At 40.3% G+C, this 12,778-nt stretch overlaps 1 protein-coding gene across 3 annotated transcripts in view; it reads right to left on the bottom strand.

The window, feature by feature from the left end:
* nup214 (nucleoporin 214) overlaps window positions 1-12,778 on the bottom strand; it is a 57,047-nt gene extending 44,269 nt beyond the window's left edge. For all 3 annotated transcript variants that reach the window (XM_080419792.1, XM_080419793.1, XM_080419794.1), the window contains exons 1-11: window positions 12,631-12,778; window positions 10,848-11,043; window positions 10,001-10,152; window positions 9,394-9,592; window positions 8,743-8,813; window positions 8,569-8,632; window positions 6,289-6,392; window positions 6,082-6,191; window positions 4,948-5,014; window positions 3,830-3,956; window positions 2,782-2,940 (exon numbers count right to left, since the gene is read on the bottom strand). In XM_080419792.1, coding sequence (XP_080275918.1) covers window positions 2,782-2,940; window positions 3,830-3,956; window positions 4,948-5,014; window positions 6,082-6,191; window positions 6,289-6,392; window positions 8,569-8,632; window positions 8,743-8,813; window positions 9,394-9,592; window positions 10,001-10,152; window positions 10,848-11,043; window positions 12,631-12,672 — 1,291 coding nt within the window. In that variant the 5' untranslated portion in view covers window positions 12,673-12,778. The remainder of the gene's footprint in view (window positions 1-2,781; window positions 2,941-3,829; window positions 3,957-4,947; window positions 5,015-6,081; window positions 6,192-6,288; window positions 6,393-8,568; window positions 8,633-8,742; window positions 8,814-9,393; window positions 9,593-10,000; window positions 10,153-10,847; window positions 11,044-12,630) is intronic.

Genomic DNA, 12,778 nt, shown 5'->3' with positions numbered 1-12,778 from the left:
ATTTTAATACTAGTCATTAAGCTACTAATATAGACTGAAGTAATTAAAGCGGGTCATGTTTGCATGTTTGGAATTGTAACAGCGGAAATCAATAATAAACTGCGCACCAAAATGTAAGGAAACTTGAATTTGGGCCATTATATCTCCCCTTTACTAATACCAATCAGTAAAGTGTTATATATCTTTTTTATCGGTGATTAGTCACCTTTACAACGAGGTACAGCTTGTAAGCATCGGGCATTCATGGAATGAGCAACACAGGCAAACGTGTGGGTAGCGCCGAGCAAAAATGTGCCAAAATGGCCTGTTAGACTTTTCTGCTGACATTCAATGTCGTGACATTCATGACATTCAATGGGCTTCATTTGTGTGCAGGTCACAGGTGTGTGACTGCCTCACAGGTGAGTGACTGGCACCTGAACATGGGTTCTGCAACTTTGTTGAGTTTGTGTTGATGCTCCAAGCAGCAACACTGACCCCCATGGAAAGATGCCACTTTTGTCAGGATAAGGCCCGTGCAACAGGGCAAGTGAAGCTGGTGTTCCGTTATGCAGAGTGACAGCATTATTTGGTGTTAGCCCTGGTACCATTTACACACTTTAGGACTAAGTTCTGTGAGACTGGTGAAGTCAACAAGGAAGACAACAACCCAAGACCCCTTTGCTTCACTGAGGAACCATAGATTTACAGGCAAGATTTGCACAACGGTACCAAAGGCAGATGTCAAAAGTTGCAGGGCCCATGCTCAGGTGTCACACACCTGCCTGCAAATGGTACCAGGGATGACATCAAATAATGCATAATCTGCGTTAACGGAACACCAGCTTCACTTGCCCTATTGCACAGGCCTTATCCTGAAGGGACAAACGTGGCATCTTTCTATGGGGGCAGTGCTGCTGCTTGGAGCATACACAAACTCAACAAAGTTGCAGAACCCATGTTGCAGAACGCAAAAGTTGCAGAACCCATCTCTCAGCAGGTGTGTGCTGGCAGGTCGCTCAAAACAAGAGCGAATACCAGCAAAAGCATATTGGGTGATTTTTGGCAAATTTTTGCTCGGCGCTACCCACAATGTTGCTCATTCCATGAATGCCCGATGCTTACAAGCTGTACCTCGTTGTAAAGGTGACTAATCACCGATAAAAATGATATATAACATTTTACTGATTGGTATTAGTAAAGGGGAGATATAATGGCCCAAATTCAAGTTTCCTTTACATTTTGTGAGCAGTTTATATCAGTATTCCGATATTAACTATCGGGCCGCATCAAGTGAAGGTGGGGGGCCGCATGTGGCCCCCGGGCCGTGAGTTGCCTATGTATGCCCCACACATAAACCTGTACATAAGGTTACGTAGCACAGCGGAGCAGGTGGGTAATAATTGCGATTAACTATTTTAATTGTGTGCTTAGGCATTGAACATTGGAACATATGAAGCCTTTTAGGCTTCGTAATAAAAAAAAATTGCACAGGGTAGATATGACAAATAACTGAAATATACAAAGAAATTGACATATTTAAAAAAAAATATATGCTATAAGCTATAAGTGACGCTATTTTAAAATGTGTGAAATTCTTTCAACATGGAAACGATTGACGATTATGCAGAAATAAGTGCGATTATCTCAAATAATTGCGATTAGACAATTATGTAATAATTGTGACAGGCCTACTGGTGTGTATGTGACATATATTTGGTAGCATTGACATTTGAAGTATCAGACTTTTTTTTTTAAATGTTCTGATATGTATATATGTTACAGGGAAAATGGCATTCCAGGGAAATTGAAAGGGGTACGCTTGTTTTCATGCCCCTCATGCAATTCTGTAGAATCAACGCTAGAGGGCAATGCAAGCCAGACATGAGCCCCACACCACACACGCACGCATGCACAAACCAGCACGCACACACGCATGCGCACACGCGCGCGTGTACACACACACACACACACACACACACTCTCCAGGGGGCGGGCCTGGCGGGCTATGTTAGTGCAGTGAGTGGCACTTGGGGCAAACGCAGTCCCCACACAACATCATTTACGATTCTGTGCCTATCGGTACATAACTCGGACGGCGCTTAAGTCGACTAGCAGACCATCGGCAGGTCGTCGCGGGCACTCGCGCCTGGAGGCGCTCGGGCGCGACTCCTCTGCCTCAAGGTCTGCTAAGTCGGAGCGCCTTCCGTCATGGTCCAAAACTATACTTTATCAGCGAAAAAAAAGTAGTCCGCGGTTGTTTGAAAAAGTAATGTCCCAAGCTGGAGTCAAACCCCGGCTCCCAGTGGTAGTGGGTGGGGAGTCCAATGATTATCGAAGTGCGCCACTGAGGCTTGTACTAGTGGTGCAAGTAACAAAGTAGATTTACTCAAGTACAATTTTGAGGTATTCGTACTTTACTTGAGTATTTCTCTCATATTATCCATTTTATTTTCAGCGTTTCCCTAGCGTAGCTTCCTGGTTAGTATGTTGTTGTTGTGGTCGTCGTCCTCGCATCAAAGCCCCGCCTCGCAGCACCACCCCGTGCCTATAAAACAAGCGCTCCCCTGTCAATTTCCCTGGAATGCCATTTTCCCTGTGACATATACACACACACCATAATTTTTACGGAATGCCTGATTTATACGTGGTTGCACGTTGGTGTCTCGAAAATATCCGATCTACAAGCTCACAACAAGTCGCAGCGTGACGCATTGTGAGCTGGTTAGATCGGCCATTTTCGGTGCGCAACACCGACATGACTGAGAGGTGACTAAGGGTTATTATGGCAGATCTTCAAACCTTCTCGGGAAATTCTCTCTCCGTCTAAGGGCATGGCGACGGGGGCAGACACCATTTGCTTCGCCGCAGGCTTGAAGTTGACCAAGGAGAAAGGGCAAAGCACTCCGTCTGTAGACAGCACCAGCATGACAGGGGCTGGGGGCAATGACCTCTCCTCACCTGAAGGAGAGAGATAGGATATGATTACCCCTGAAACACATGGGCAACGTCGGCAGTGTGTGTGTGTGTGTGTGTGTGTGTGGGGGTGTGTGTGTGTGTGTGTGTGTGTGTGATCCCAGAACATCTTGCTTTTCATCATGTTAAGTCAGAACTGCTACTTAACCCACATGAGCAGAGTACCCGGGGCGAGCGTGTGAACTCAGCACGTGTTTAACCCCACACACACACACACACACACACACACACACACCCAGGCGTGCTCCTCATTCGTGCAAGAGACTGTTAACAAGTATTTTAAATAGCAGAATTTGAGCCAAAATGCGGTGCTTCGGAAGTACAGAGCACACAACTACCGATATATGTCATGACACTTCGATTATACTGAGTTGTGTTGGAGTTTATAAAACACATGTTTTTGGATTCGCCATTCACCGTGAAGGAATGCAACAAAAACAAAGAGCTTGCTTAGTTGATAGAAAGTTCTTGTGTGTGTGCGTGTGTGAGTGTAATTACTGTACCATACTGCAAATCGTTATCATAATTGGCCATTGCATTGGTTCTCAAAGTACGGTCTAGGGGGTCCCCAGCAAAAGTAGTTATAGCATCACAATCATTTTAACCACTTTATCCATTTACATGTTGGCTATTCAAAAATAGCAGATCTACAAGCTCACAGCTTGTACATCTGCTATTTTTGAAACGTTTGAAGGAAAACTTTTAATAGTTGAGTTTTTTTTTTAAACATAAATCTTCTCTTTTAGAGGTCCCTAGCACAACACCTTTTTTCAGATGGGGTACGTGGCCAAATACATATCAATTTGGGGGTCCTCGACATGAACAAGTTTGACAACCACTGCATTATAGACTAGAGTGTCAAGACAGTACGTACTGATCATGATGGGGAGCTCACTGGTGTAGTCTATCGCTACCCCCAGTGGTAGGGTGTCGTCGTTGTTCTCGGACACGGGCAGCTCTGCCCTGGCGGCATCCTCAAGAATCCATAGCTCCCAGTTGGTCTTAAAGAGGACACAGTTATATACAGTCATTCCTACAGTCAGAAATATGTGAGATTTACCACAAGGCATTAACACATTCCATGCCAGAGGTTAATCTCATAATGTACTCACCAGTGCCAACGTTTTATTGTTGTTTTTTTGTTTTTTTCACGTCGCCATAGACCTCGTTAAAATCCTTAAGATTGAGCTCTGCACTGTTTGTAAACATCGCCGAGATCTCCCTGCGTCTACCAGTCCAAACCACGTGTCAAACGGACCTCCATTGTTGTAGTTAGAACGGTTTACGTTAAACAGTGATATGCGAGGAGAAAAAACTACAAGGAGAAAATGGAGTTTCAGTGTGCGCTTTAGAATGGGGGCCGACGGGATCGGCAAAACGGGATCCCGAATAATTCCGCTTCCGGTGGTGTTACAATGAAATGTGCCGTTTTTTTGAAAAAAATGGAAAAAAAAAAACACTTCGCGTAGATCTACGCGATTGGCACGTGGCGGCTTTAAATAGGTTCGCGTAGATCTACGCGATTGGCACTCAATGTGTTAACACATTGGCTGCCATAGACGCATATCTGCAAAAAATAAAAAGTTGTGTTTTTGTTTTTTGACCCAAAGACCAAGGAGATATGATTTATCGAAGATTTAAACTCCTGAGTACTTTTTTTTTCAATGAAAAATCTCTGGCAGTCTACAGCAAAAAATCTGAAATAATTCTGGCAGATTAGGTGTTAAGACCTGAAGCCGATTCTACAAATGTCTGTTTCTACTGTATATCAGTGGAGCTCAAACGTGTAGATCTGCTATTTTTGAATATCCAAAGTGTAACTTTTTTACCTCGAATCAAAAAATTACACAGCATGCGTTCCAGGTCTTAATGGATTAAAACAAAAAATCTCCAGAAATTCAAGGTTTCATGGGGTGTGTAATTGAAAGAAAATAAGTCTTTTTTGGGGGGTGAACTACTCCTTTAAGGATGTATTTATAGTATTTACATTACCTTGTCCTCCTGCCCAGCAATGATGCTAACCTCCATGGAAGCTGCTGAGGCAGCAAAAACCACATCCCTGGATGAAGAAAAAAAAGAATAATAATAATAGGGTCCAAAACCAGTTTCCATCAATAGATTCTAGAAATAGTCGCTGTTAGATGTAAACCTTGTAACAGTATGTCCAAACAGTACAATTTAATGAGAAAAAAAAGCCTGTTCCAATGGATCTTAGATATGACATTTTGTCACAAGCTTTAATAGAATTCAGTGGTTGACCTCTTTCAACCTGGCGTCCCTATTTTGGCCATATATATATATATATATATATATATATATATATATATATATATATATATATATATATATATATATATATATATTAGGGGTGGGACGATATATCGCGATACTTTCTCCCGCGATAAATAATCGATATGCTGCCATAAAATATCGTATATATATATATTTTTTAGTCTTTGATACGTTGTTTTTCCTACTCTGTATTTGTGTAATGATGATTTTGAACTGTTTGGTGCTATTTTATGTGTTTATGAATTGAATACAAGGACTATCGTGATATATCGTTGGTGAATTTTCATGCAATATATCGTGACATCGCAATATATCGATATTTTCAGATATCGTGATATATCGTTGGTGAAATTTCTTGCAATATATATCGAATATCGTGATATCGCAATATATCGAACATCGTTGAATATCGTGATATATATTGTTATCGTGGGCCTAATATCGTGATATATATCGTCCCACCCCTAATATATATATATTATATATATATATATATATATATATATATATATATATAGTCAACATTTTTCAGAATCTTTAAAAAAAAAGAAATAGCAAAAACAGCAGATCTACAAGCTCACAACATAATGAGCTTGTACATAAGCTATTTTCGTAATTTCTTGGAAAAAAGAAAGGTAAGCTTGGGCTGAGGTGGTTAAGAGACAAAATGTGACCAATAGCGTTGATTTATTAAAAACAAACTAAAGAGATACAAGGTTTGAGGTTTCCACCCGACAGTGACTAAATAACTTCTGATAATAATCTGTCAGAAAGGAAGCATGCATCCGCTGTCTGTGAATGCAGTTTAGTTTATTTATTGTGGTTCTTCCTCACCAATCCTCTATCTGGTTGAGAAAGTAGTGGTGCTGTCTCTCGGTACAAGTGCCATACACCAAGTCGTTGAAGTTCAGGTACCGCTCAGTCTTCCGCTCGTCCTTTTTTTGCTACGAAGAAATCACAGATGGTTAATTACAAATCCAGCATTGGGGATATTTACTGGTTGTGGCCAACAGACAAAATAGTGATGAAGGATGTACTTACAGGAAGGCTGATCACCACCAGCTCAGGCGGGGTCTCGGGGGAGCCATCAGCAGCAGCATAAGCCACAGCAAACACGTATGTTCTCAGCCACAACACGTCCAAAACTGAGATTCCAAGAGAAAATCACATTGAGAAAGAATCAACAACAAGTGTAGTGTCACTGTCAAGCAGAGGGTGATCTGCAAGTGAAAACAGGCTATTTCTTCAAACCCTCAGACATGATGGCCTTGGAGCCAGCCTATACAGTATAGTTCAGTCTGAGCCTGGACACCACTGACTGACTCTCCCTTTTATTTAATTGTGTCCATCTTGAGACAAAAACGACATAACGAGGAACTTCCCTGCTCAACTTAACTTCTCCGTCTATGCAATTAGTAAGCTGAATTTACTAATCATTCTAAAATGAGTGTGTGTAACTGAAGCTCTACTCTTAGCTAAATATCAAATGTATGGTGGTATAGGAAAGGGGAACTAATTAAATATTTTACTGACACCATCAGGGAAAACCAATTGCAAAATCAGCACAAATGAGTGCACCCAGAGTGTTTTTTCTGTTACTTGATGGGGCATTTTATTTGAAAAACTTGACCAGTAAAATATGAAGTGGCTGCACATTGCTGTCTGTGGGATATTGGAGATATATATGTTTCAGTGTTGAGTTTGTTGGAAAAGCAGAATGAGGAAATGGGAAACCGGCACATTGCTGGCTGTTTACAGTGTAGCGCATGCAGATAAGGCAAAAAGAAACTCTGGTATTATTGCCTATGTTGGGATTTACACTGTATTTATTTCAAATATTCCCTTATTTAACAAGGAAGTCCCATTGAAATGCCGGATCTCTTTTACAAGGGAGAATTGGCCAAGACAATAGATTAATTCTTTTTTTAATAGTTGCATAAAACAAATACAGTCGGTTACATAACATGCAGACCCAGTCTCCAGAAACCACTGACACTCTTCCCGCAGAGTTCTTTATCAGAGATTTTAATTCACTATGTGAAACCAGGAAATGGGTATGGTCTTATAGCCCTTTCCATGCTAACGGTGCTAAATAGGAGAAGGTGGTACTTCCTAGATGAAGTTTAGGAAGTACTCTGGGCATTTTGAGAGGTAGTCACCAAATGGATTCAGTAGCTACTAGGAGGAAAAGCTATGTAACCTACAAAGCTAGGGGGGAAGCTTCCCTAGGATGGCTTTATTGCGAACGCGGAAGGAGGCGCGGCACACACACACACACACACACACACACACACTTCTCTCCCCATCACGGTGAAATAACACGGATTACAAGTCCGTAAATACACAATATTTTCGAGGTGCGTTCGCTTCCAGCGTTCGCGCGTCTTACTTGTACATAGGTAAATCCCTATGCACTACACATCTTACACTTTGATATAAGAGAAAGTGGTGTGTAAGTGGCTTGCTTTGTTTAGTAACAAAGTGCAAGAATGCATGGTAAATACAGTCTAGGAGGCAGCGTGTATATATTATGTCACCATAGTCCATTATAGACTACAGTGATATATGAGAATGCTATAATAACATTACTACACCGGATTGACGTTTCCATCAGCCATTGCTGAATGCGCTGATTTTGAACCAGAGTGGCATACTGCCAATGCATGGCTATTGTGAAAATGCCCACCTGATGGTTTCAGGCAAAAGACAAACAGCAACGGATTCCCCATATTATCATCCATATAATTTAACATACTATAGATGTACAAGGAGAAATTAAAACAGTCACCTCACAGTAGTTTACTGCACCTGCTAATGTGCATCTGTCCGAATATAAATCTAAATAATCAAAGCCTATATAGCTATATAGCCTATATTTAAGATATAGTAATTGACGAACAGGTGACAGCTTCCTTTCTCGGCTTTCGGCAGGTGTAGTTCCAGACTCTATATAGCATTCGGAGATTGTGGAATAGTTATCTGGCTGCGCAAGACAACTACAGACAGGGACCTTATGCAGGTACACATAGAAACAGTACTTCACGCACCAAACCTATTCGATCTACTGTACAAGATCAAAACACGAGCTTATAGGTCTTAAGTGTAAATCACCCTTAAGCCCTCACACTTCCAAGCATTGCTAAGCGAGAACATATCTATGTATGTGACGTATGATTTAATTTCATGATCAATTAAGACAATCAATCAATACCCAATGAAGAGGACAAAATGTTCGATGAGTTTGCAAAAATTCATTACTGCAGTGATAGGCATAATTGTAATGTAAATGTAATGTTCTAAATACACCAGTGACCATCTTACCTTTGACAGGGTTGTCAGAGTTGTAGAAGTTTGGACAGGGAATTACTTTCTTTTCTTCCAGTGTCTATTGATCAGATGAAAAACATCAAATTATTCAATAAGTCTACATACATAGTCAAGAAACAGTCAACAATGCGAAATTACTGGTATATTTTCCATTGTTGATCATCTTACTGGTGAGTACTGGATGACTGTGGCATTCATTTTCCCAGCTGCCACTTGTTTTCCTTTGGGACTCCAGCAAACTGTAAAAAGAAAATGAATTCACAAGATCTGCATATTATATACTGTATAAGCAGCACTGCGTTCATTTTCTCAAAAGGTTTGCGTAATTATCAAAATGTGTATACTATAGACAAAGACTTGCTCGAGTCATTCAATGCTTATAAAAAGGTGCATAAATCGACCAACATATCGGCCATTATTTGCCTTTTTTTTTTTACATCGGTATGCATTTATGGCAATCGCCGATTTCCATTTTTAACCTTTTAAACAACATTTTCAAAATAGTCGATGGCGCGTTGTGAGCTTGTAGATCAGCTATTTTTCAAAAATATCTGAATAGGGTTTAAATGGCTAAATAAAATAAAGTTTAGTTCATGTGTGATATTTACTTGTTCACTGCATGATTGATACTAAATGTTTAATATACAAATGTATTATCTAACAAAAAGGTTTGCAATCATTTAATATATTTTTTTTTAAATAAGTTTAACGTTCTCAAATAGGGGCATTTTAAATCAGCACTTTTTTTTCCAAACAAAATCGGGTCAGACCAAAATGTGGCATATCAGTCTCTAATACACAGTCTCATGGCTGACTCACCACTTGTAATTCCATTTGCGGCAGGTAGAGAGGCGGCCTGCGAGATACGGTCTGTAACGTCTAAAATCGACATGCTACCATCGGACAGACAGAGAGCCAACACGGACGGCTGGCCGGGGTTCCACTTCAGGTCCTGCACACAGACGTGGGCGTCTACTTCTGGCCGCATGCGTGCAAAAGGTAACTTATTTTCGTTGGCCTAAATTGGCAGGGAAGGGAAAAAATTTACTGATCAGCTGCCTTATCCCATTAAAATCGGGAAAGCATCTGTGGCATATATATATAGATATAGATATAACATTAAAAAAAAATAGGATTTAGAACAGGGGTTTAGAACAGTGGTTCTCAAAAATAGCAGATATAGAAGCACATCAGGCTTAAAGGGATAGTTCTCCCCCCAAAAAAATTATAAGTATTTTCTATCATTTACACACCCCATGAAGCCTTGAATTCATGGAGATTTTTTTGTTTTTGTCACATTCCTAAGCCAATAATTTGATGACCAGCACTGCGTCATCAAATTATTGGCTTAGGAATGCGACAAAAACTAAAAAAGACAATTTGGGGGGGAATTATCCCTTTAAAGTGGTCACCAAAAACAAGTCACCTTGTTCATGAAGGCGCGGGTGTCATAGAAGCTCATGGACAGCCCCTCCTCAGTCATTCCACACACTGAGAGGGTGAACTCATCACTGCTGAGCGCCACATGATGAATGGACATGTCCACGTCCAGTTCAACCAGCCCCTTCTGACCTTCCACTGGAGACACAAACACGAGAGAGCAACAGAAACAAACAGAAAGGAGTCATCTTGTTTTGTTTTTCACTTTGGCGACGTCACGATTATGACTACAGTACATTATAAATTACATTTCTGTTTGGCTTTTTAGGCTCTTGAAGTTGCACAGGGCAGATATGATAAATTACCTAAACTTACAAAATAATCATTGACATATTTAATAACTTTATACTTTTAAAAAAAACATGAATAGTAGAAATGGCCTATTTACAAGCTCTAAACGTGGTGCGACGAGTTGTGAGCTTGTAGATCTGCTATTTCCCCAATTTAAAAAAAATGTTTTAAAGTATACAGAATGAAAATGTTTCAACATGGACACAATTATGGAAAATAATTGTGCTTATCTATCTGATTATGTAGTAATTGTGACAGGCCTACTTTGGCATCCCAATTTTAGGCATTTCCTAGGCAAACATTTTCAAATTTTTACAATATACAGTATTTCAAATTTTATTGTGGTGGAAAATAGCAGATTTACAAGCTAACCACGCGCCGCAACATGAATAATTGTGAGCTTGTAAATTGGCTATTTTCGAATAGCATTGAGTATAATAAGTGGTGCATAAGTGGTTAAGTAGTAGTTAATTGAATGACAACATAGTGAAAAGATTTTACTAAGAAGTGAAAGCCCAAGAATGGCTTTTGGGGGAGCGTACTTATGAAGTTGGGGTTGCCCTCAAGTATGTCCACGGTAAGAATGTCTAAAGTCCAGTAGACCTTCAGCGTTTTGTTTAGACCAACAAATGTTAGTCCAAATTTGTTTGAGAGGGCCAGCAAGCTGGATCTGTATTTCGGCAAGTCTGCAGGCTTGTCAAAAACTCTGAATTTCTTCATCTGCCGAAACTGGAAATCCTAAAAAGGGAAAAATAAATGAAATGACAGCATTAGCCAGTGGCCCATAGATACAGTACCTTTCATTATAATCTAGACTAATCTGAAACATTAATTTATTGAACAAGAAAAGTGTGCTCAGTAGAGCACATTTCTGTCTATCTGGAGCATGAGATGACAATGCTTTGGGATTGTGCACATACTATGAAAAGGCACAGGGAAATGGCAGGAAGGGATCAAATAAAGTCATTATGATGCAACCAGTCGGTGACAGGCTTCATGGATTGGAGACAAATCTTTCGACAGTGAAAGAAATCTAAGAGTAATGTGGCATGTTGTCATCACTTAGGACAAACATGACGTTACAATGATATAGCTTATAAAGGCCACTTTACACAGGATATGTCATAGGATGCATGCAATAAAGAGCATACTTTAACATGTAATGTGCCCATGTAACTTTATTCACCTGCTTAACTTAAGTTACATTACATAAATAAACTAATAAACTGCATAATTAATTATTTTGCTGATTTCTAGTCATTTGGCATTCAACAGTTAGTTGCTGCTGGTATTAACATTCGTAGAGAACGTTGCGAAATGAACATTTGCCTGACCAAATACGACAACAAAAAAATGCTACTTCTTTGACTTCATATGTTTGCTAAAGTTAACACAACGACTGAGAAGGCTATGTAATAAAACCAACTAGCTTAGCAAGCTAATAATGCTAGCTAACTGTCAAGCAAAACGGTGCAATAAGGCTAGACTGTTAGCCCTGAAACATGACTGTCATATCATGACAGTCATGGCGTAACTTGTTCCTGGTTTTGGAAATGTCTCCATTTACAACCCGTACATCTACATAAACGTTCAGATTTCAAATGTAAAGGCTGACCCAACGGCCACCCGGTGTAACAAGTTGAAACGGGCGGTCTAAGTACCCCCGTTTCTTGCGTATTGTTCAATAAAAAGCATTTTGATTCGATCGGTGGCCACTTTCTCATAGTTATAATGTATCAGAGTGCAATACGCCTCCCAACCGATAGGGTCGCGTAGTTGAAAGCGTATGGAGAAAATTCGGAGAAAATGGCCACCGATCGGATTAAAATGCTTTTTATTTAACAATAAGGACGATACAGGTACTTCCGACTGCCCGAACATAATTGCAACATCCGTGGCCATGGGGTAAGCACTGTATATTTGAATATCTGAACGTTTATGTAGATGTAGGGGCTGTAAATAGAGAAAGCGCAAACACCAGGTTGAAGTTCATCCATGACGTATGGCTAAGCTCCCAGATGAGCGGTTCCAGCAGTGTTTCCAGATTCTGTGAGAGAAACAAGCCACCAGGTCTAGGAAAACCAGCCCAAAAGAAGCGACTATGGGCCACATGAGCACTTTAACATATACATCAGCTATTTGAAAATAGCAGATCTACAAGCTCACAACGCGTCTCAGCTTGTAGATCGGCTATTTTCAAATAAAATCTTGCAGGGAAATTATAATAAGCAGATCTGGCAACCCTGGGTTCCAGGCGGGGCTATAAAGCTCACACATGCTAACATACCCGGGCAGATATTTATTAAAATGTATAATGAAACTTGCCTTCATTTCCCTCTCGGGAGGAGAGTCCGGAGAGTCGCTCATCTTTAAAACGTGTGTTGTTTGTCTCCCACCTGGTTGTTTACACGGTGTTTGTTTGAGCAGCAGCAAAATGAAAGAAACAAACAAACTAAGTACGACACGCCGCGCG

This window comes from Gymnoscopelus braueri (assembly GCF_963280865.1).
Source record: "Gymnoscopelus braueri genome assembly, chromosome: 22".
Classification (NCBI taxonomy): Eukaryota; Metazoa; Chordata; class Actinopteri; order Myctophiformes; family Myctophidae; genus Gymnoscopelus; species Gymnoscopelus braueri.
This window is presented reverse-complemented; position numbering and strand designations above follow the sequence as displayed.